This window comes from Notamacropus eugenii, chromosome X (genome assembly GCF_028372415.1).
Source record: "Notamacropus eugenii isolate mMacEug1 chromosome X, mMacEug1.pri_v2, whole genome shotgun sequence".
Classification (NCBI taxonomy): domain Eukaryota; kingdom Metazoa; phylum Chordata; class Mammalia; order Diprotodontia; family Macropodidae; genus Notamacropus; species Notamacropus eugenii.
In genome coordinates this window covers 22,126,885-22,151,099 of record NC_092879.1, presented here as the reverse complement: position 1 = coordinate 22,151,099, position 24,215 = coordinate 22,126,885, and the positions used below count along the sequence as shown (strand labels likewise).

General features: G+C 49.3%; 1 protein-coding gene across 2 annotated transcripts in view; it reads right to left on the bottom strand.

Moving 5' to 3' along the window:
- Positions 1–24,215, bottom strand: part of BGN (biglycan) — a 29,123-nt gene continuing 4,908 nt past the window's right edge. Inside the window, exons 2-8 of one of the 2 annotated variants that reach the window (XM_072626633.1) lie at positions 10,124–10,374; positions 9,057–9,169; positions 7,905–8,118; positions 6,213–6,323; positions 5,413–5,506; positions 5,093–5,231; positions 1–1,232 (exon numbers count right to left, since the gene is read on the bottom strand). In XM_072626633.1, the coding sequence (XP_072482734.1) occupies positions 1,035–1,232; positions 5,093–5,231; positions 5,413–5,506; positions 6,213–6,323; positions 7,905–8,118; positions 9,057–9,169; positions 10,124–10,364 (1,110 nt within the window). In that variant the 5' untranslated portion in view covers positions 10,365–10,374 and the 3' untranslated portion in view covers positions 1–1,034. Of the gene's footprint in view, positions 1,233–5,092; positions 5,232–5,412; positions 5,507–6,212; positions 6,324–7,904; positions 8,119–9,056; positions 9,170–10,123; positions 10,379–24,215 lie in introns of both variants that reach the window. The other variant, XM_072626632.1, reaches the window with a different exon arrangement.

Genomic DNA, 24,215 nt, shown 5'->3' with positions numbered 1-24,215 from the left:
AAGAGAGCCACTTTGGCTGGGGTGGAAGGAGAAAGAGAAAGATAAAAGAAACTAGATAAAGAAAATGGAGAGAAGGGAAAGTGAGAGGGAAAAGGGGAGCAGAGAAGAAAGGATAGAGGAAGCAAAGAAAGGAAGGGGAGAAAAGAGGAAGAAAAAAGGCAGAAATTGGGTGAGGAGACAGAAAGGAGAAGATAGAGGAAAGGAAGATAGAAGAGAAGAAACAGAGAGGAAATGGAAGAGAGGACAGAGCAGAGAGGAGAGTCAAGAGAAAGGGGAAAGGACAAAGGACAGAGGGGAAAAGAGGAAAAGGGGAGACAGACTAGGAGAGAGAAGAGGAGAAATTAAAGGAAAGAAGGAGAAGAAGAGAAAGGAGACAGATAAAGGAAAGGGGAGAAATGGGGAAGTAGAGAAAGAGCAGAGGAAAGAGGCAAGGAAGGGAGAAAGGCGAGGAGAGAGACATCCCTGCTTGGGTAGACACACTAGGACTAAACTCTACCCAACATAGAACCACATAAAAGAAATGCCCAGAACTAGAGCTTTTGGAAATCTGCTTTAGAGATTCAGTGGGACTGGGGTGGGGAGAGTATGGGGGTGGGGAAGGAAACCCTAACCAGGCTGACCATCTCCCCAGCTCTCCAGAAAGTACCAGATCTGGGGGATTCTGCCAGAAAGCTAGAGACCAGGGCTCCCAGCTCTCCCACATGGCCTGTGGGCCCCTTGCCTCTCCCTACCCATCTATACTCAGCTATAGCTTTGGATGTGGCAGGTCAGGGAGCCAAAGAGCAAAAAAGAGGCTATGAAAGTCTGCAAGGGAGTTGGAGATTCAAATTCCCATTAAAGTGGAGTGTGGGATTAAAGTGTGGATGAGGGCCTGGGCAGGGTTCACATTGGGCTAAGGTGAGGCTGTTGGGGTTCGGGTTTATAACACATGATTTTGCCTCCTCCTATACCCTCTTTGTGTCTCTCTCCTGTTTTTTCCCTTCTCAGCCGGGTTTCTTTCCCAAGGGGGTCCCGCTGCCTCCTCCCCTTCCTCACTACTTCTTGTAGTTGCCAAATTGGATAGCCAGGCGGTCAGTGACACATCGGAAAGTCGCTGGCTGCACCTCCCAGTAGGGCACAGGGTTGTTGAAGAGACTGATGCCGTTGTAATAGGCCCGCTTCACGCCAAAGCCCACGGGGCAGAAGTCATTAACGCCCACCTTGGTGATGTTGTTGGAGTGAAGGTAGACCACCTGTCAGGAGCACGAGAGGGAGGAGAGGCCTTGTTAATATTCGTGGTGAGAAGCCCCCAGTGGGGGCTTTGACCCAGAGGCCAACCTGGAGGGGCATACTTCTTTTCTCCCCTTCCTGGGGACCTTCTCCCTGGGTCTTCTTTCTTATGAGACAGACTTCCCTCTAATGCCTTACCTAGCTTGAGATACATGCAAGATGAGAGGGGAATCAGTGGCAAAGGCAGATATTGTCTGCCCCCCCCCATTCTTCCAATTCCCCAATCCTTTGCCTGCTTTCTCCATGGTGCCCTCCTTTATTGTCAACAAACTCTTCCCTTCAAGTGAGAGCTTTTCCTCTGGGATTCCTTCCATTTAGTGTTCACTGAAGCTTAACTTTCTCCTTGAAGCTACCATGTCTATTGGCCCCCTAGCCCAAGGCTGCTCCTTCTTTCCTGACCCCCCAAGACCAGGAGGGAGAGCTGGACTTCAGTGCTACCTCTTGTCTTTAAAAATTCTCTTTCTCCTATTCAGGCCTTTGGTGGTCTCTAGGAACTGTCCAAGTCATTCATTCTCCCTCCTCCCTAAAAGTTCAGAGCTTTGATGACCAACTTATTGTCCATCCCCAAAGTGCCCCCTTTGAATCCCCAGGTTTCTGGGTTCCTTAGCTCCATGTTCTCTGTCTCCAGTTTCCCTCAACCACACACGGGAGTCATTATACTTCAGTGTTCCAGGTGTCATAATTCCTAGGTACAACTCTGGTGGGGGCTTGTGGTATCCAGACCCGAATTTAATGTTGGCAGATTTGGGACCAAATCCTGACTTGGCCACTTACTGTCTGAGTGAGCTTGGAAAACAACAAACATTTCTATGGTGTTTAAGGTTAATAGAAAGTCATTGTGCTTGTCCTCTCCTCAGTTCCCTTCTAGGAAAAATGAGGGGCCCACCCTAGCTTTCCAGGGGCCCTTCCAGTTCTGAACTCGAAAATCTTTTGATGATCTGAGGTGGGGTTGGTTAACCTGGAGGAGGGATGATTTAAGGAGAAACTGAAATATAGAGGGCAGCTAGGTGGCGCTGCAGTGGATAGAGTATCGGGCCTGGAGTCAAGAAGACTCATCTTCCTGAGTTCCAGTCTGGCTTCAGACACTTCCTAGATATGTAACCTTGGACAAGTCACTTCACCCTGTCTGCCCCGGGTTTCCTCATCTGTAAAATGAGCTGGAGAAGGAAATGGCAAACCATTCCAGTATCTCTGCCAATCGAGTTGTGAAGAGTCAGACACAATTGCAATAACTGAACAACAGAAAGAACTTGCTCATAATGAAAGCTGCCCCAAAGTGGGCAGAGAGTGCGCTTCTCTGTCTCTGTCTGTCTGTCTCTCTAGATTCAGAGATTCTTATTTGCCATCCATGATCACCTGGTTCTCCCCCTCACATGCAGAGAGTTCAGAGTCAGCAGCCACTGGATGTCATCTGAACAGCTCAGAAGTTCCTCTGAAGAGGGGAGGAAGGATTAAAGAGGAGGACTACTTGGACTCTGAGGTCCCTCTCATCTGAGAGTTTGGGACTCTTGAGACATTTTCCCCCTAATCCAAAAGTTTGCTGAAGTAGGTCTTGAATAATCTGAGGCTGCAATGGGTAGCTCAAGGTTGAGAGAGCACAGCCTGGGAAATTTGAAAGTAGAAATGTGGGACATTCCTTTGCTACATGGGATGGCTGGTGCAGGAAGGGGAGAGGAATCTCTTTGGAAAAATAAAATCTCCCTAACTTTGTCTCTCAGTCTCTATCTCTCCTTTTAAAATGTGAGGATCTCTGAGAAGAAAAAGGAAACATCTTCTCTGACCACCAGAGGGCACCCTTGCCCAGTGGATGGGGAGCGTGGGGCCCTGGTAGGGCCAGACTCAGGACTCTGGTCCCTCTCTGCACCTCCCCCAGCACCAGATGGCCACAGCTGGAGGTGCCTCCATTCCCCTTTCAAAGGCACAGTGAGGGGGCTGGGGTCTTCTTTCACAGAGTCACAGAATGTCAGGGCTACAGGGGCCCTTGGAGAAATTCAGAAACTCATTTCCCTCAGGGCAGCTTATTCCATTTGCCTACAGAGAGTCCAGTGGCAAATTGAGAACCCAATACTAGAACCCAGATCTCTTATTTCCCAGACCAGAGCTCTTGGGGAAAGAAAGGACCTAATCCGAAGGGGCCAGGTCTTCACATTCTTGGACCCTGGCCAATATCTTTTAATAAACCAGACCCCAGAGTACATATTTGGGAGAGTCTAAGATTCCTTTCCAGGGGAGGGGCAGGGCAGAAGTGAGCCTCCCACTTCCCTGCCCAACTCCCTTCAGAACTCCAGGAGGGAATTCTAAGATCCTAAAGCTGGAGCTGGAAAAGCCCTCACAGGTCTAGATGGCCTCTGCCCCCATTTTATAGGTGAGGAAACTAAGGCAGACAGAGGTGAAGTGACTTGCCCAGCATCACACTTCAAGCAAGTGTCTGAGGCTGGATTTGAACTCAAGTCTTCCTGACTCTAGGCCAAGAGCTCTATGCACTACAGCCATGCAACCTTTCAAACCTTCCTGGGTTTGGTTTTCCCTTTCTTTGGAGCTGGGGATGAGTCCTGTACTCTTTTTCTTCAGGGAAACTTGAGGTTTGGTGAATCTAAGGCTCTCTTCAGAGCCCCAAGGGGGTCTGAGGATTCATGTCTATAGTTCGAAGGCTATTTCTCCCAGAGTTCTTTGGGGTTCCCCCCAGCCTCTCTCTATGCAATCAGAAGAGGCCTTGACCTGTCAGTTTGTCCTCATATAGCCAACAATCCCTGAACCTAGCCCAACCTTCCACTGGTATGGAACAGAGGGAGGAGTGAGGCCAGGCAGACCTTCTTCACTCCAGCTGATCCTACACTGCTGCATAATTTTGTGGATTGTGCATTGGGTCTGGAGTCTGGAAGACCCGGACCAGAATCCTGCTCTGTTCTTATTAACTGTTTGACCCCAGGCAAGCCCTGTTACTTCTCTGACCTCAGTTTCCCCATTGGTAAAATGGGTATAACAATAGCACCCATTTCACATGGTGGTTGTGAGGGTCAAGTGAGACCATGTAAAGTACTTGGCAAAGCTTCCAGCGTTATATAAATATTTTCTGTCCTTACTAGGTGTTAACCTATACTAATGGAAAGGGTTGGAGCTGTGGATAATGGCAAATTAGTAGAGAATTTGATTGCCCACCCCCTTCCCAGATCTGACCTTGAAATCAAGCATACTTTTACTTTTCCCCTAGAAATAAGGATGTGTGACAGTGGCTGGGAGATGAATTTCCAACCCAGTGAAACAACTATCCTGTGGAGATCTATCTGGAGTAGAGCTGAGAGACCAGTTCATCTCTGTATCCTGGTCTCTACTTGGTTTTGTCCTGAACCTCCTTTCTCCTCCATACTAGGACCAGATAGATAGCATTACCTCTCAGCCCTTTTGGGCTACTAGGTGGCGCTGCAGTGGATAGAATACTGAGCCTGGAGTCCAGAAGACTTCCTGAGGCCTCAGACACTGACTAACTGTGTAATCCTGGGCAAGTCACCTCACCCTGTTTGCCTCAGTTTCCTCATCTGTAAAACGGGCTGGAGAAGAAAATGGCAAATCACTCCACTATCTCTGCCAAGAAAACTCCAAATTGGGTCACATGGAGTCAGACACAATCAAACAACAATAACAGCTTGGGTCCTTGCAAAGTTTAGCTTGTCAGGCTTTCAACTTGCAGCAAGAACGAGGGTTCCCTTCCTGCATTGACCAAGGTAAATGGAGAGGTTAGAGATGTAAACAAATCAGACCTGATGCCCATAGAGAATGCCCAGAGGATCAACTGGAGTTGATGCTGGGTCTGGCCTACTCTTACCTGGAGGAATTTGAGGTCAGGGAGGCCTGGGGGTACTTTGGACAGCTTGTTATTGTCCAAGTGGAGTTCCCTCAGGGTGGGCATGAAGGTCAGGCTCCCATTCTCGATCATTCGGATGTGATTGTGTCCCAGGCCCAACCTGAAATGAGGGTGAGAGCAAGCACTGAATTAGAAGGGTGGGAAAGTGGGGGATACCATTCTGTAGCTGGCAGTCCTGTTCCTCATCTCCAACTGCTGTGTCCTGTCCATAGTGAACTGGCCCCTTTATGAGAAGAGGGAGGATGTTACCGATGAGCACTTCAGTAGCCCCTGGGCCTGACCTGTAGAGCTTGGAGTACCGGAGAAGGTCCTCTAATTCAATGGCCTGGATCTTGTTGTGGTCCAGATGAAGTTCATTCAGAGTCTCAGGGAGATCTGGAAGCAAAAGAGGACAGTGGGGACGGGGATTTAAGGGTTGATGTTACTGGGGGACAGACCCAGTCTTGTCCCATGCAACTCTATATGGGATGGAAGGGGGAAATGGGGGAGGTGGATAGAGGATGGTCTGAGAGGCTCATGATAACTCTCTGAAAAGAGCAGGACTTCAAGGAGAGCACCAGTAGGGGGCAGCATAAAGACCCTCAATTATTCTCCCAGAACTCCTGGATTCATCTTAATGGGGGCTGTTGTGGTTTGACCTATCTGTGACTTGGAAGGAAGGCACAATTTCAGACAGGAGAAGGCTGGGATGAGAAGAGTATTGTCACCCTCCCATACCCATATACCCATGACCCATATAGGTTCATGCCAATTTCCCGCTGGGAAGGGCCAGTGTGCAGAGGGAACCCTACTGCTCTGTAATTGCTTCCTCCCACCCCTCCCACCGCAGAGGGGAAGCTGTCAGCTTCACATGGCTCTGGGACATGGAAGTAGCACCTGGTGGTTAGAGCCCTGACCTGGGGGTCAGAAGACCCTCACTGACCTTAGTTAAGTCCCATCTCTACTCAATATTCTCTATAGGATTAAGGAAGTGGGTTGGCATAGATGATCCCCACAGTCTCTTCCACCTCTAGGCTTCCTAGGGATGGGGGGGATTCTCTTTCTGGATAAGACTTCCAAAGAGTGGGAAAGAGGCAGTTACCTTTAGGGATGCCTGTGAGCTTGGCCTCTGAGATGCGAAGGTAATTCAGTTTCAGACCATCGAAGGCACCAGGTTCAAAACCGCTATTCTCGAGGGGATTTCCTCCCATCTCTGAAAGAAATGAAACCTGTCTTCCTTGAAGGATTAGCCAAGACAGCAGAACAGGACAAAGAGCTAGCAGACCTGACTAGATCCATAAGGGTGACTGAGGGGCTGGGCTGGGGAAGCAAAGGGGAGGAGCAGGAGAGTCTACAGAGAGATGAAAGGCAAACCTAAGGAACCTTCCCTACCTCCACATCCTCAGCCTTCTTTCCCCATGCCTTGGGAAGTCTGGAACGTCCACCTCTAATGCCTTCACTGAGCCTGGCCAAGAGTGCTCTGACCCCTGCCTCACACCTCCAGTGTCTTCTGCTGTCTCTCTTCTGCACTTAACACCATTTATTTTGTTGCATAATTATTCGTACTCAGGTCCTATCTCTGCCCCTTTGATCATAAACTCCTGGCCAGGTAGGGACGTGGTTGTCAAGCATATTTGGTACGAGGTAGATACTTTGTGGGTATGTGATCATTTGAAGTGGTTGACTGAGACATAAAGACAGAGAAAGGGAGAGACACATTGAGTCAAGGAGAAGTAAGAGAAACACAGGTAAAGTTTCTGAGTAAAGATGAGGGGAGAGAGGGGGAAGAGAGAGGGAAAGGGCAAGCCAGGGATATCCATCCTGGGACCGAGAAGTTCCTCTTTGCCTTCCCAAACCTCTTTCTGCCAGACATTCGCCTTACCCCCTCCTTGCATGGGCTTTTCTGCCCTAAGTCCTGCCTCCCCACAGCTGGCCACACCTGCACAGGTCTTTCTGAACCTCTCTCCCACCCTTCCTCCCCAACCAGAAGAGAGAACAAGATTGACACCAAGGTCAGAGTCAGGGTTAGAAGCTGAGGAGCAGTCCAGCTGTTGGGGATGGCAATGTTTCTCAAATGTGCTGGGCCCCTGCCCAGCATCAGCAGATAGCATTGACCTGTGTGGATTGTGTATCTGACATTTCCTCGGTGACTTGAAGCCATCCTGATGAAATCTGGTGCTGTCCTAAGCTGAAATATAATGCCTCCTGGGCTACTGTTATATGTGGAGTTATATAACAGCCCAAGACTGTTTTCTCTCTCACTGTCATGCTATCAATGATCTCTTCCAACTGCTGTCAACCTGCCTACCTTTATTTAGCAAGTTCTCCTTCTCTTTCCTTCCATTCTCATCCCAACATAATTCACGGTTTCTAATTTTCCGTGGGCTGGGAAATGAGATCGATAAGCTCATTAGAAGCCTATGCAAATTAAGAGTCAATAGGTATTGATTGAGAGCTGGAGGGCCTCTGTCTTGAGTAAAGTGATTTAGCTTTAGTGCATGGATTTTGTGAAGACTTCATTATTCACTTTGAGGCCTTACACACACACACACACACACACACACACACACATACACACACACACACACACACACACACACACTGTTGTATCCTTATCTTTCATGCTTGTCAGACTCCCTATGACATTCCTGTCTTGAAGGGCTTGAGCTGATGCACGTTAGCTGCTGGGGGTCTTCTCCCCTATCAGATGAGTCCCAGATGACATGTCCACAGCACATATAGACATGTTCATATGTGTATGGGGGGGAGTGGAGTGAGGTCAAGGCCCACTCACCAATGCAATTCATGTTCTTGAGCCCGCTGAACACTGCCTTGGACACCTTCTTGATTTTGTTGTCATGAATCCTCAGTTCCACCAGGGAGCTGGGCAGATTTGGTGGGATCTCTACCAGGTGATTCTTGGAGATATAGAGCTTCTGCAGTTTTCGAAGTGGGCTAAAGGCCTTTGGATGGATTTTGGAGATCTTGTTGTTCACCAGCACCAGAGCCTGAGACGAGGAAGAAGGATGAGACCCACTAGGTCACAGACTCCTGGAGGTGGAAAGGCCCTCGAAGCCAGCTAGCCCACCAAGGATAAAAATTTCATCTCCAACATGGTTGACAACTAGCTGATCCATAGTTGGCCATGTTGGAGAAGGAATGGCCCTTTTCCTTCCCCTCTTACTTCTTTTCCCAAGTGTACATCCATCTACCCCTCCACCTTACCCCAAAGGCACTTGCTTTAATGAGAACAGTCCAAAACTCTTGAGATTTAGGAGGCCTTCAAACCGAGCCCGAGTACATGACCTCAGACAAGGCCCTTTCCAGACCTCAGATGTTCCCCAGTTTTAATAGTTACTGCCCTGCCTACTTTTCAGGGTTGGAAGGGCACTTGTGATAAAGGAAGATGTATCATGGGACAAAGTGAAACAGCCCAAAGTGGTCAACACCACAGTAGATCACAATTTAATAACCTATGCTTCCAGTGGATGGGTGAGTGAGGGGCTGCCTGGAAGGAGTCTCTCTTTGACTCCACCTTCAGCCAGGCTTTGAGAAAGTACCTGCCTGAAGGGACTTTTCTGGGCTCTGCCAACCTCGGTCACCCTCAACATTTCAACTCTGGGATCAAGATGAAAGGACTGGCACACATACATCAATTCCTAGGGGCTGAACTCTGGAGCTGGAAAGTACCTCAGACACCACCTAGACCAACAGCTTCATCTTATGGAGGCCCAGGGAAGGGAAGGGCCTTGCCCAAGGTCACACATAGGTAGCAGAGACAGGATTGGAACCCATATTCTTTAACTCCTGAGCCAGACCCACAAACCCCCACTGAGATCCTTTGCAAGCAGACCTTAGAGGATGAACCCTCCCTTTCCTCTGCCTCCAGACCCGGCTAGCCTGGGTGGCCCAGCCGGGCCTGCCCCAACAGGGCCCCCAGCCTTACATAGAGATGCTGAAGGCCTTTGAAATCATCCTTCTTCAGCTCAGTGATGCCATTGTTCTGCAGGTCCAGGAGGGTGGTATCTGGGGAGATCTCCTTGGGGACGGTCTTCAAGCCTGTGGTAAGAGTCCCCGCTGTAGTCCAGGTTAGCCCCCATCCCAGTCCAAGGTCCAGGGACACCTCATTGTGGGAGGCTTAGACCATGGCAGCCTGAGCTGGGGGAGGGGATTTGGAGACCTGAGTCTTGGTCCCAGATCTGCTGCTGAGGGGCCCTGTGACCCTGGATAAGCCCCTTTCCCTTTCTAGCTTCTTCTCTCAGCTTCCTGATATATAAAAACAGCATTGGACTGCACCTTCCCTTCCCTTTCCCTCTTGCCCTACTGAGCCCAGCTGGCATAGTGACCCTGAGAGATCACTGCTCTTCCCTCCCATGTCTGTCCAGCCCTGGGTTCATTCATCTACACTGGGAGGGTTGGGGAAGTGAGGGAAGGTTGAGACCTAAACTCTGGCCCTAGGGACCTCTTAGTCTCACTAACAAAAAGGGTCTTACTCATAGGCAAAAACAATAGCACTGGTAGTGCTTGGCAGGATTGAGATAAGCAGAGATGAATGGAGAGGTATGGGGGAGCCAGAGGTAGGATGGGGGCTGTCACATGGGAAAAGGTAAGAATGAGCCTAGTACATGCTGGAATGAAGGGTCCTATGGGGGAGCAGGGGAAATAAGGATGAAGAGATAGGCTGGGGTCATAATGTGGAGGTCCTTGGATACCAGGCAGAGGAAGGCTGGCAATGGTGAACCATGGGAGGCTCTTGAGCAGAGGAAGGTCAAGATCAGAGCTGAACTTTAGGAAGATGAGTCTGGCAGCCTGAGCAGGATGGATTAGAGAGAGAGTAGGTATATGGGGGTGCTGGAAGGGGATAGTGGCAACAGATTGGAATTTGGCAAAACTTGATAAGAGAAACAGCAGGGAGTTAATTGTTTTAAAGCCTGGAAATGTGTGGGCTTATTGTTTCCAGGACTGAATCATGCTCTAGTTCACCATGGGCCCCCTCCCAGGGCAGCTTCTCACCCAGGTCTGAGCACTGGACCACGCGCAGGTGGCAGTGGCAACCAAAGGGACACATGGCGCTGTAGGTGGGTGTGAGGGCGTCCAGGTCAGGCAGGCCTGAGGTGGGGTCAACTCCGGATGCCTCTTCATCATTGAGCATAGCCAGCCCATCATCCAAGGTGAAATCCCAGAAGCCCCTTTGCTCAAAGGGCAGAGCCTGGCTCAGGGCCAGCAGTGAGCTGAGAAGCCAGAGGCACATCATGGCTGAGGGTCTTCCTGGGAGGAAAGGAGGGAGGGAGGGAGGGAGGGAGAGAGAGAGAAAGAGAGAGAGAGAGAGAGAGAGAGAGAGAGAGATTGAGAGAGGATGTTAATTCTATACCAGGAAGAGACCTTAGAGGCCAGCTCCCTTGTTTTACAGAGGGGGAAACTGAGGCCCAGGCTGAGGAAAAGATTTGTCTGAGATGACACAGTGGCAGAGCTGGAAGTCAAATCTGGGACCTCTGCCTCCAAGTCCCAATCCATTATACTTTGCTATCTGTCTCAGAGCTTGAGTCTGTCTTCCAAATGGAGGCTGGACTGATAGAAGCAGAATCCAAAGAGGGTAAAAACAAACAGGTCTTGGAGGCAGGAAGCAGGCAGCCCTCTCAGATACATCCCTCCAGCATCCCTTCCAAAGGCAGGACACAGCTTAATTAGGCAATTGAAATGTTTTCCTAATTAGCTACTCATCCCCGGGTCAAGCCTGGGGAGACAGGAGGAGGGCCTCCCTGGACCCATTCCACATGCTTGAAACACATAGTAGTTAGGGGCTAACTCACTCTGAAGAGTTGGCTTCAGTCACAGTGGGGGGTGGGGGGCTATGACGTGTTTGGGGGTGATATCAGCAGCTTCTACCCCCCCCCAGGCTTTTGAAAGGTCCCATGTGTAGCAGGTTAGGGATGACCCAGCTCTAGGGCACTTGTGAAGGGAGGAGAGGGAGCCTTTTCTGAAACAACGAGCCAGGGGCAAGGAAATGGAACTAGGTTTACAGATCACCAATGGGCATGGGAGAAGGAATGGCCTTGGGGGATCGGGGCTGGTGACGCTGAACAAAGGGCAGACCTGAAGATCCAGAAAAACTGAGTCAAAATCAAGAAGCCAGAAGCTTTCCAAGAGCACCTTGGGGAGCCAGTGGGGGGGGGCTGAGCTGGTGAATTACAGGATCTTAGGATCATAAAGATAGAATTGAGGTGACTATCAGGAAATTGAGGGATATGTGTGTGTGCTATATCAGGAGGCTGGTACAAGGCAGAATGCTGGCTGTTGGAATCAAAAGATGCAGATTCGAATCCTAGTTCTAACACTTACTTTGAGTGTGACTTTGGGCAAGTCACTGAATTCACTGACTCTCAGGTTCGCCATAGGTATAATGAAGGGGTCAGGGCTAGATGACATGTTAAGCTCAGTCAGTGGCTCCTCTACCCTTACCCTCCATGACCCAAGGAACCAGTGCTTACTCTAAAAGCTAAATAAGATGCTGAATCCTGGTTACCTTTGACTCAGGGCCTTTGGAAAAGCCCAGCACTGAGTATCCAGAGCCTAACCTGGCTCTGCCACCCACCTACTATGAATTTTGGCAAGTCACTCCCCTGCAAGTCTCTGTTTCTCTCTCTGTAAAATGGGGAAGCCAGACTCGACCGCAGAGGACTTTTCTTGATTGGCCTCTCTTTCACTCCTAGTTTCTGATAAGACTAGAAAATTTGAAGTTTCCCTGATTCTCTGACTCCTAGTGTTTTTTATCTCCCTGCCCTTCCCTAAGCCCCCTCTGGGCTCCAGAAGGTTGAGGCTTTGGAGACAGGAGGCCTGGCTTGCCAGGACTACACACTAGGCAGTTTAGGGGCTTTGGCAGGTTGGGGCAACCCATCAGAGAACCGACCTTTCTGGGGAAGCAGCCCCATGGGCAGAGAAGTCAAAAGAGGTGGGAGAGTCATCTTCATGCCCCAACACAGTTCCCTTTTGGCTACCCCCTTTGCTTCCAGAATATTTCATTCATAAAACCCCAGGGATCTTGGGTTCCCCCACTCCCCTCAGAATCCTGCCCTCTGCTCCCTGACCTGAGTTCACTGCAGTGCACTGGGGATTGGAAGGCCTGGGGTTTACTCCTAGCTTTGCCACTGACTTGCCACCTTGGACATGTCCCTTAGCCTCTCTTGGCCTCAGTTTCTTCATCTGTAAAATGAGTGGGTTGGCTCACTAAGGTCTCTTTGAATTCTCCCATTGTGTGACTTTCTGAGCTCCTAGGTTTCTCTAGCATGGGTTATGATGACCCTCCTCTCCTGGATTCCTGTGAAATGAGGATGAGAGACAAACAAACTCTTTCTGGTCTCTCCTCCCTCCCTTCCTCCCTCCTTCCTTCCCTTTCTCCCAACAGGCGGCTGGACAGAGCAGGGTTTGTTCTGAGGCCCAGGTTGCAGCTGCAGACAGGCTTGTAGGGTAGGAAAAACATTTCCAGCTGGTGGGCCTGCAGCCGAGCTTGGCAGCTTTGGGGGAGGTGATTTTGCTGGAGTAGTGGTACTCTGTGTGCCCATGCCAGGGCATTGCTCAACAGCCCTCTCCCCTCTGGACCCACATCTTTGTCTGGGCTGCAATTCGAGCCCCCCTCAGGGCTGCTTCTATTCCCTCCAGTACACTTTGAGTCACAGAATCAGAGAATGTCAGCATACCAAGGAGACTCCAAGACTAGAGAACATTGGTGCAAGAAGGAGACTCCAAGACCATGGTGTCCAATCCCTTTGTTTACAGAGAAGGAAACTGAGACCCAGAAAAAGGTGACTTACACACTCTCTGTTCTGGCCAAACTGACCTGCTTGGTTTTTATCCTCTACACATTTCCTACCTCTGTGACTTTGCACATGCGGTTCCCCTTCTTTGCTCCATCCTGTAAAATCCTGCCTTCACTTTCTGCAGGAGGCCTTTTCTGCCTCCTCCCACCATGATTTGTGCTCACCTCTCTTGAAATTCCTTTTTATGTATTTTGATTTGACATATCTATGGATATGTTACATTCCCCCAGTAGAACATAAGCTCCTTATTGTCTCTGTATCTGGAGGAGCAAGCACAGTGCCCAGCACACAGCAGGTGTTTAATAGATGCTTGGGCTATGGAATTGAAGGTGACACAGTTAGTGGTAGAGTCAGGTTGCATGAGAACCCAAGCATCCCAATCTATTCTCTCTCCTTTGAAGAAGAGATCAGTGGCTGTTGCCCAATTCTAGTCTTTCTGGAGAGATACCTTTCTGCCTGGCCTTGGTTCAGGGGCACTGGGGATGGGGTGGGGAGATGAGGAAGGTAAGTGGAAATCAGGGGGAAGAGATTCCAGGCACCAGAATGGTGGATGGTGTGGGCAGAGGAGGAGCCACTGACTGGGTGGGTCAAGGCTAGCTCTTGCCTAGGTTAAGGCTGTTTGGTAGACATATGGTAAAGGGAGGCTTTGTAAAGTATACACACACACACACATACACACACACACACACAGAGTCCCACGCTTCAATGTAAGTGACCCAAAGGAACACTAGCCTGAGGATCTTGACACCTGAAGGCCAGTCTAGGCTCCATCAGGGGAAACTGAGGCAGTTTCTCTACTCGTCTGGCTTACCTACTTTTCCTCTAGTAAAATAAAAATGTTTGAAGTAATAAAAAGACACATAGATTAGCCATGTTCCTTGCCAGATTATGACTCTCTGGGTTTGCTGTGTGACCTTGGACAAATCACCTCATTTATTTGGGCCTTAGTTTCCTCATTTATAAAATAGGAAGAATAAAAGTAGCCCCCTCTTCCTCCCAGAGCATCAAATGAGATGATGTGAAGGCTCTTTGAAAAGCAGAGAACCTTGTTGAGATGGAAACATTTCCATTCTTCATTTTGATTTGTTTAAAATCAAAGTCCTCATGGTCCACCACACAACCCAGGCTCAGAGTTTTCCTATTTCCATCTCCATCCCCTTCCCTATCCCCATCCCCATCCGTATCCCTGTCCTGTCCCCATCCCTGTCCCTGTCCCCATCCCCATCCCTATCCCCACCCCCATCCCTGTCCCCATCTCCATCCCTATCCCCACCCCCATCCCTATCCTTGTCCCCTTCCCTGTCTCCATCCACATCCCTGTTTCTATCCCATCCTCCATGTCCTTCAGGGCTCAGTTTGAAAGAATGCTGGGAGCTGGGCCCCCTCCTTTCAGCCCTTACCCTGGCCCACCTCAGGGGTTCTCTCCTCCTCACTACCCACCCCAGACCACACAAGTGAGCCTGCCTGGCCTTATTCCTTCTGAATGAGTAAGGCCTGGCTTCCTAGCTTCTCATTGGAGCAGAGGGTATGCAAGACTCAAAAGCTGGAGATTGGGGGGTTGGGGAGGTGATTGAGTTGCAATTGAGTTGAGTATGGGGGGAGGGCAAATGGCCAAAGAGGGGAAAATCTGGCAGTGAGACATGAACCTCTTGTAAGCAGGAGTACACCTAGTGTGGTGAGGAGCCCAGCCCAGTAGGAGATGAGAACATGGAAAATCTGTGTACCCAAGCTGAAGCCAGGAACCTAACCCAAGAGGGAGAAAAGAGCCTTTTACTGTGCTGCCTTGGCCAGGAAATATCAGACAGTCATTGAACATAACCTGCCATGTGTATATTTAGGTAGTGGAGGAGGTCTAGATAAGGCATGGAGCCTTAGGGAGCTTACCAGCACATGTAGACTCCTGGGGGACTATGGGAGCACAGAGATGAGGAGCTCAAGCCCTTCATTTCACAGGTGAGAAAAGTGAGGTTCAGGGAAGGCAAATGACCCTGTCAAGACAACTCATTGAGTTGATGGTAGAATAAGAACTAGTTCCTAGGTCTCTCTTAAATACAGGCTCTAAAGCCAGTAGTGCAGCAGAAAGGGCACTGGCTTCAAATCTGGACTCAGCCCCTTCTTAGCTGTGCAGTCTCAGGCAAGTCACTCTCCAGGTCAGTTTTTTCATTATTATTATTAATAAAAATGTAGGACTTACTCTGTGCCAGGCAGCATGCTAAGTGCTTTACGGTTATGATCTTGTTTGGTCCTTACAATAATCATGGGAGGGAGGTGTGGTTATTATCTCATCTTAAAAGGATAAGTATGAATTAGACAACCTGGGGAGTCATTTCTAGCTCAAAATCTGTGTTCCTGCTATGTTGTAGATTGAGAGAGCCCAAAGGCTACCCAGAGAGAGGGTATAGATGGAGAAACCCAGAAAGGAGGAATGGGAGAGGGGGAGAGAGAGAGAGACAGAGACAGACAGAGACAGAGACAGAGAGACAGAGACAGAGAGAGAGAGACAGAGAGAGAAGGGGGAAAGAGAGGGAGGGAGGGAGAGAGAGAAAGAGGGAGAGAGAGACAGAGATGGGGAGAGGAAGAGAGAGGGAGACAGACACAGACACAGAGACAAAAATGGGGAGAAAGAAATGATGAGAGAGATGGGGAGACAGAGACAAAGAGAGATAAAGACAATGATGGACAGTCAGAGGAGGAAGAAATAGAGGAAGAGGAAGAAGAAAAGAGACAGAGAGGTCTATATGGAGAAGCAAGTGAAACAAGGACAAGGAGAGAAAAGTCTGAGAGGAGCAGAAAGAAAAAACAGAGAAAGACAGTAAAAGATGGAGAGAAAGAGGAGAGCAAACACCCAGGCCATGTGGGCCAGCAGGCAGGGCCCCGATTAGTGGAGCCAGCTCTGGGCTAATGACAAGGCCTCCTTAATGGGCTCCAGTCCTGGAGTGGAAAGGGAGTCTCTAATCCCTTGCCTTGCCCAGCCCCTCTAATTAAGTAGCCTCTTCCTTGACAGCCTGTCCTACCCATTGGACGACACCGCCTCCAGCTGCCAGCTGGCCTGGGCGGGGTGTGGGGAGGTGGAGACACTGCCTGGGGAACTGCCTTGGGGATCCCTCTCCATGCTGGGGACAGCCTTGCCAGGACTGGGGGGTGGGGCAGATGGCTCCAGTCAGAGCTGGCCTATTCCATGGGAAAACCATCGAACCAAAGAAATGTCCAAACTGGAAAGGCTCTTCGAGGTTGTCTGAGGCCAGACTGAGGCCCAGAGATGGGAGCTCTTTGCCTTCAGGGTCTCCCTTCTCTAATCCATCTACCACACAGCTGCTAAAATTCTCTTCCTAATACACAAGTATCATCAAAAGTCTTTGGGGCCTCTCCATTACCAGTAGTTATCAAATCAAGTGGACACTTTGGATCCCGTCATCTAAGACCCTCTCCACTCTGGCTCCAGATTGCCTTTTTGGCCTTATCTCCTGCACATGTTATGTTGCAGGCAACCTGGGAGACTCTCCCTAGCCATTCTCATTCTGTCTCAGTGCCCTGGTTTGTATCATCCTCCATCTCTAAATGGTACAATCTCTCTCTTCTTTTAAGGTCCTATCAGGTGCCATCTTCCCCATGACTCCTTCTTCCCATCTCTCCTTTGTGCTCCTTGCGTTCTGCTTTGGAGCATCGTTATTGGTAAATGTGGCATCCTGATTAACACAGAAGCTCCTGGAGGCTGGGACTATGCTGCATAATCACCCTTGTTTTGTCCTTCTGAAGTACCCAAAGGAAGTGCTCTAATATTTGTTGACTTGATAAATTGCATTGAGAAGAGACTATTCTGCCACCATTATGGCAGAACAGGTTAGAATTCTGGGCCAAATCTGATGACAACAGGGAGAAATGTAAAGTCATCCACTAGGGTTCCAAAAATCAACCTCACACAAACAAGATGAGGGAGCTGTGGTCAGTGAACTATTCAGATGAGTTCCATTCAATTTAATTTGACAAGCATTTATCGAACGAATGTCTACTCCAGGGATGGGAACCTGCAGTCTCCAGGCCACATGTGGCCTTCTAGGTCCTTGGGTGTGGCCTTTTGACTGAGTCCAAGTTTGACAGAACAAATCCTTTTATGAAGGAGATTTGTTCTGTGAAGTTGGGATTCAGTCAAAGGACTGCACATGGGAGGCCACATGTGACCTCAAGGTCCCCACCCTTTGCTATGTGCTAAATACTGTGCTCAACGAAGGGGATACAAAGCCAAAAATAGTCCTTGCCCTCAAGGAGCTTATAACCTACTAGGGCAAAACAACGCATCCACAGACATGTAACTATCCAATATGTACAGAGTTAGGTAGAGAGTGATGAATGAGTTAGAAAACTTTAACAACTCTGGAGATTAGGAATAGCTTCTGAGATCCCCTCTAGCCTCGAGATTCTGTGAACCTCCCACCTAGTCTAGAGTGGCTCACATGAAATGAATGGAATGGACAAAGGGAAAGGTGTAACCACCATGCCACTCTTTGGAATGGGAGGTTAGAATAGCGGGGAAATTATATCTTCCTAGTTTGTACAACTACAGACAGAGTCTAGGAAAGATGGAAAGGGAGGCTAGGACATTTGGAACATCTAGTTAGTTCTCTCCCTCCTAGAGCTAAGATTCTTGGATTCCTTCTGGGATCCGATTCTCTGATTCCAGGATTTTGAAGTTCCGCGATTCTGTTGTTTTTCATTTGATAATTCTAGGAGTCTGCCATTCCCTAATTTTAGCATTCTCGGATTTTATCAGTCTCTTTTTCTAGGATTCTGAGATTCTGTTGTTCTTTGAATGTAGAATTTCAATATTTTCTCAGTTTCCCAGTTCTGTGATTCTGCTAGTACATGAGACAAGATTCTTAAATTTCGAGAGCCTGGGATGCAACACTGCAGGAGCCAGGGGGTGGCAAGCACTGGGTTTTCTTGTGATGTCTGAAAGCCTGTGTACCCTGAGCCAGCCCTGTCTCTGCTGGGGGGGGTGGGGGGGAGGCAGTGGAAGCTCTGTCTGTCTCACTGTCCTACCTGTTCCACTTGTATGACCACAGAGAACAGAGGTTGTCAGCTTAGCAGCCCACACAGGAAAATCTAACATAGCACATCATCCTCAGTGTTCACAGTATAGCTGCCGGAGGAGAGACTATCTGCTTACATACTCTAGGCCCCCCAAGGAAGAGCTCATCAGTGAAGATGGGCCCTTTTCCTCCCAGCTATCTCTCTGTAACCTAGAGGAGTCATACCAGTGCAGAGAGGGCATCATCTTCCTCCTTTTAGCCAACAAGATTGCTTATAAGGCAAATCTTGGCAAAGTGGATTCCATTTTCCTATTGACTTCCCTTATTTGTTTTGTTTGCCTTGGGGGAAAGAATATTTGGCCCGAATCAGCTTCTTTATTTTCCTTCCCCACCTCCCACCCCCAAGTTCCCAACACACACACACACACACACACACACACACACACACACACACACACACACAGGCCTTTGAACCTCTCCCCACATACCAGGCTCATTTCTGCCGCTGCTACCTACCTGTCCTGCCCCTTCTCTGTCTGTCTGTCTGTCTGCTATTATACTTTCTTTGACCATCCCAACTTACCCTCCTTTACACCAAGCATCCACCAGTTGCTTAATCAATGCATACTGAACCAACAAACATTTCCTCCATGCCTTTGATGTCCAGGGTCCTCGTGCTAGGACTGGGGATAGGGTGGGGAGGAGTGAAAACACAGGTTCTGGCCTAAGAGATTTGATCACATTTAATGCCTTGTCTTGTTCTCTGAAGTATGAGTGAGGCCCATCCTGGGTCTCCTTGGTGAGCTTCTCAGAGTCAGGGCATGAGTCTACTTCCTCCTCTCTAGTCTTTCTAGAACAGGGGTGGGGAACCTGCGGTCTCAAGACCACATGTGGCCTTCTAGGTCGTTGGGTGCAGTCTTTCGACTGAGTCCAAGTTCTACAGAACAAATCATTTTATTAAGGGGAATTTGTTCTGTGAAGTTTGGGTTCAGTTAAAGTTAAAAGTCCCTTGAGGACCTAGAGGGCCTTGAGGCTGCAGGTTCCCCAACCCTGCCCTAGAAACTACGGTGGGGAACATGGGAGGTGCTCTGGTAAGTCTTGTTAGGAGTTAGGAAAATCCCAACTGTGCCTCCCATACGTGATCCCTCAGAAGGGCCTGTGATGGCAGTTGCCCCTGGTGCATGCTAGGGGATGGGCCCTCAACTCTGAAGAATTTCTCCCTTAACTCTGCAGGGGCTTGCTCATTGTCCTCACCATTTCCACCTGGAAATTGCCATTAGGTAGTGATGTGTTAATCTTCCCTGCTACAGGAAGCCTCTCTTCACCTCTCTTAGTGCTAACATATTCCCTCGGAGCCTAGCTCCAACCTACCCTGTCTATAGTTTGTCAGTCCATGGCTGTTTGCACGTTGTCTCCCCTATTTGAGCTCCTTGAGAGCCCAGACTGTCTTTTGCTCTCTTTGTAACCTTAGTACTCAGCACCGTGTCTGGCACACAGCAGGAGATTAATAAATGTTTGTTGACTGACTGGTGCCAGCCTGCAAACTCCCCCTTTTCCCAGCAGGTGCCATTGTTTACCACGACTGGAAAATTCCTTACTTTCCATCATGGAAAGTGTACTAAATGTCCTGATTTTCCCAAGTTCAGACTTCTCCAAGTTGAGTTTTCTGAACATAGTTGGAGGAATACCTGAATTTAGGGCCTTGTCTGTCCCTCCCTCCTTTTAGGTCCCTAAATGATGATGTCCTGCTACAGGAAGAACCTAGGGAGGGAAGGAGGGCCAGGGTGGGCTGGTAAGGAATCATTTGTTATTAAGGGGAGGTCACTTGGGACCTGTTCAGACTGGCAGGAGGCCCAGCTCAGTCTGGTGTGAGTCATCCTAGAGAGAACAGCTAAGTCTTTCCTTGGACAAAAATGTACCATAGACATATAGAAATATCGAATGAGCCCTTAGAGAATATCGAGTCCACCCCCTCCCCCCATTTGACAGGTGGGGGAGAAAGAAGCCAAGAGAGGAATAGCAGAGGATTGTAGAAAGAGCTCTGGATTGGAAGGGTAGTTCCAGTTCTGATACTACTTATGTGACCTTTGGCAAGTCACTTAACTTATCTAGGTTTCAGTTTCCCCAACTCCAATGTAAAGGGTTTGGATTAGATGGTCTCAGCCTCTTTAGTTTTAAAGTCTCTGATTCTATGGTTTATCCATGGTCACACAGCTAGTTTGTGGCAGAACCAAGATAAGAATTCAGGTCCCCTGACTCCCAGGCTATCCCTTAGATCCCCTGACTCCCAGGTCCTTAATCCCTTCATGCATTCAGCCATCACACTGTTTACTGAATTAAAAACACAGTACTTCTCAGGTGTTTTAAAATCAATTGATCAATCAATCAGTAAGTCCTCACTGAGTGCCTACTGTGTACAAAGGAAGTCCCATGCTGGGCTTGGTGAAGGATCCAGAGAAAGGAGACAAGATCCCTGACATCAACGAGAACACAATCTGTGCGGGAAATACCCATATTAACCAGTCAAACTCCAATGGCATTGCTGTCCCAAGGCTGACTAGGATTAAGGTAGGCCCAAGCATTTATAGGATATAAGGGCTTAAGCCTCAGTTGGGTGTGTATGTTGTGTGTGGGGAGTATGTGGCAGGTCAAAGGGAAAAGCACATTGAATTGGGGTAGAGAAGGAAGTCTTTCTGGAAGAGGTGGGACCCAAAGAGGAGGAGAGGAGAGGAGAGGAGGGAAGAGGACATGCTGCATACTAGGGACAAAGAATGAAGGCAAGAGTCTGATAGAAGTAGAAATGAAGGGTTTGTGAGAGATGGAAAGATGAGCTGAAGCCAGAGAGTGGAAGGCCCAGAATGTCAAGGTAAGGAATGTACATGTTCTCCTACAATTCATAGGGAGCCTTTATAAGCTTTTGAGCTACTTTGAGTGGAGTTCAGAGGTCTGTGAGGGGTGTCTTGTTGGAGAAAAGACAGGGATTGGGGTGCAGAGAGTTTTCCCTAGCCCAGGACTCACTAATTAGTTCTTCTTATTCAGAATTAACCACAGGAGTGGTGGTGGTGGGGACTGCGTGCCCATGAGAAGGCTTCCATCAGGGTTGGATGGTGAGGTATTCCTGCCCCAAGCACCCCTTCAGGATCCCCAGTTTGTGTACTGCCCCTCCTGACTCTCTCTTTATTCTCTAGTCAGCCAGCCAGCCCCTAGGAGAATTCCAAATGGCATCTCTACTCGTCTCCCTCTCTCTCTCTCGCCAGAGTCGCAGGCACAGACATCCCTTATTCCAGTCAATTGACTGGAATGATCACTTACTCTGGAGTCACAGGCTCTGGGTTCCAACCCTGCATCCACCATTGCCTACCTGTGTGACTTTGAGCAAATCACCTCCCTTTGGCATCTGTTTCCTCCATTGTTGGGCAGGGTGGCCTCTGAGGTCCCATCCACCTTTGTACGTAGAAGACTTCCCACATCCCTGACACCTATCCCTTCTCCTTATCATGTCAGATAAAACCTTGAACCTGAAAGCCTGCAGGTTAATCCCTTTCCAGACTTAGGGATGAGCTTGGGGGGAAGATACCGAGGAGGGAACTTGAGTCTGAGAGACAGGGAAGCTATCTCTCCTCTCTGGCCAGAAGTGATAGCCTTTCCTCTCTATCAACAGCAGTTCAGGTAGGGCCTTCTGGTTGCTCTGCCCACTCCCCCAGGACTTGGAAAGACAACCCCCTTCCATCTAAGCTTCTTGTTTCCTCAAAGGATGACTGTCTAGAAGCATCTAGGACCCACTTTAATTCTTGCTGGCCACCTCCCCCACCACCTTGGCCCCACCCTGCCCAAAGCATCTCCTGCAGCACCTCTGGTGCCTTATGTGCCCAAGAGGAGGCCAAGTCTGACCCAAAGCTCCCAAATCAGACAGAAATCCACCATCTCATCAACTTTTCCATTTCCCTTCAGGCCATGGGGGCCCCAGGGAGACTCCCAGCCTAGGCATCAACCTTTGAAGACCTTTCTCCTTCCTCCCTGTGAATGCTTCCATTACATTCCAGTCCCAATGTTGTCCTAATAAGGAGCCCATCAGTGGCATGGGGATGCCTGGGTACCAGGAGGGCTCCATGAACAGTTTCCACATTCACAGCCCTAGTTCTAGCCTTGAGACTTGCTCCTGAATGGATGCACTTGGGGCTTCTGCCAGTCATCTCTGTGCCCACCCCCGACCCCCTCCCCCTCCTCTCCAGGATCACAGGTGTTTTGGCTGGGGTAAGACTCAGCTCTCATTAGCGTGTCTGGGAATGCTGTCTAGGGGGCAGGGAGGGGGGCCCTGGGAGTGGGCCAAGAGTCGTTTAACTCTTCCCCCCTTGGCGGGCCCTGCCCTCTAAACATGCTGGCCTCCTTTCTACAGCTGTCAGGGGTTTTAAAAGGTAGGGAGGTGGAAAGAAAGGCCAAATTGGGCCCATAATGGGAGGGCACGCAAGTCACACTTTCCCTTCTGTGACTTTTTTTTTCCATTAGGAGGCCCGGTTTGGCTAGGGCTGGGACCTGTTGGAGACAGGACAGATTAAGGCTGGATTTCTGCCTCCTTTGATGGTTTCTTCACTCCCTCTCCTCCTCTTCAAGGCTAGACTCCAGAGCACATAGATGTGTGAGCATCCAGGCATCTGGCTACCCCTTGGCTTGGGGCAGGGGGACAGGGAGGAAGTCTGGCCCAAGGTAAGCAACAGGTCGACTTCAGTAGCCTGGCTGAGGTTGGGGTGGGGAGAGGACTCAGCTCCCAAAGCAGGTCTCAGTTAGTGATCCTAAAAGAAAAGGGCACCTCCTCTGCCTCCCCAGCCCTCATCATCTTTCTGGCACTTGGTTTTCTGCTGAGACAGTAGCTCTGGATTAATATCAACCAGAAGGAAGGAAGGAAGAGTCCTGGGCTTACGTTGAATTGACTATTTCATGAATGGGAGAGCTAAGTCTGCTACTTTCCATCCCAGGCTAAGTTTGGAAGTCTTTTTATCTCTCCCAACCCTACCTATCTCTCTTCCTTTTCCCCCCTCATTCTTCCTCTCCTTCCTTCTCTCTTTTCTTCTCTTTCTACTTCCCTAAGATCCCTCAATTATGCTGGGAGCTACTGTCTGACACCTATCAGTCTTCACTTTCTTCCTCTATCAAATTGGGCCAGTAGGCCCTGAGGTTCTTCCCAACTCTCAATGTGTGGAGCCCATGATCCTATATCTGCTCATGTATCTCATAACACTCTTTTGGGTGATAGCCACTGGGAGATCTATAGGAGTTGACTACGAAGGGAGACCCAAGGTGGCATCCCAGGTGGTAGTGTCCTGGAGGGATGGGCCGAAGTATGGAGGTGGGAATAAGCCTGGAGAGAGTGTGTGTTTGTTGGTATTGGGGGGGCAGCGTTTGGGACAGTGAAGAGATGAGAGGCTCCTGGCTAGAGTGGAGAAGGTGTATGGGGGAAAAGGGGACAGAGGTTGGGTGGGTCCGCCTTTTCCTCACCCTTAAAGATGGAGATGCCTGGGTACCAGGAGGGACCCATGAACAGTTTCCACATTTATAGCCCGTTCACAGTTGTGGTCCTGAGACTTAAAGAGGTGACCTGCTTTGCTTTTAGCTCAGGGTAAGACCTCAGGTCCATTAAGAAGTCTGGCTTCTCTCCTATGAGGTTGATGTTATCACAACAGAAATCTCTAGGGATTCCAGCATGGCCAGGTCCAGAGGGGAATGGTCTGCAGGCCACACCCAGAGGCTCTGGGGAAGGACCCAGATCCTCAAGCACCCCCCCCCCCCCCCCCCCCCCGCCCCAGGTCTGGAAGTCTGCCTCAGCTGGGAGTTTGACTCAGGCAACATGAGTATAGCCCAGAAAGGACTGAGAAAAGGAAACAGCCTTGGTGACGAGGTACCCTGGGAACTGTGAACTGATCGCTGAGGCAGATGTTCACTAAAGTTAGAATCTGAAAGCTGAGCCGTGGAACCTTGTTCCTTTCTAGGTAATTGAAAGAAAATGCCAATTTTGGGCCAAATGGAGAAAGAAAAAGATGTTTTCAGTGGTAGGATATGCAGCATCACTCCTAATGGTGGGGTGGTGGTGGGCAGGCTTTGGATCAGTGTGTGTGTAAGTGTGTGTGTGTGTGTGTGTGTATGTGTGTGTGTGTAGGAGTGTATATGTATTTGTATATGTGTGTGCATGTGCACGTGTATGTATGTGTATGTGCATGCGCATGCATGTGTGTATGCATGTGTATATGTATGTGTATGTGTAACACAAAA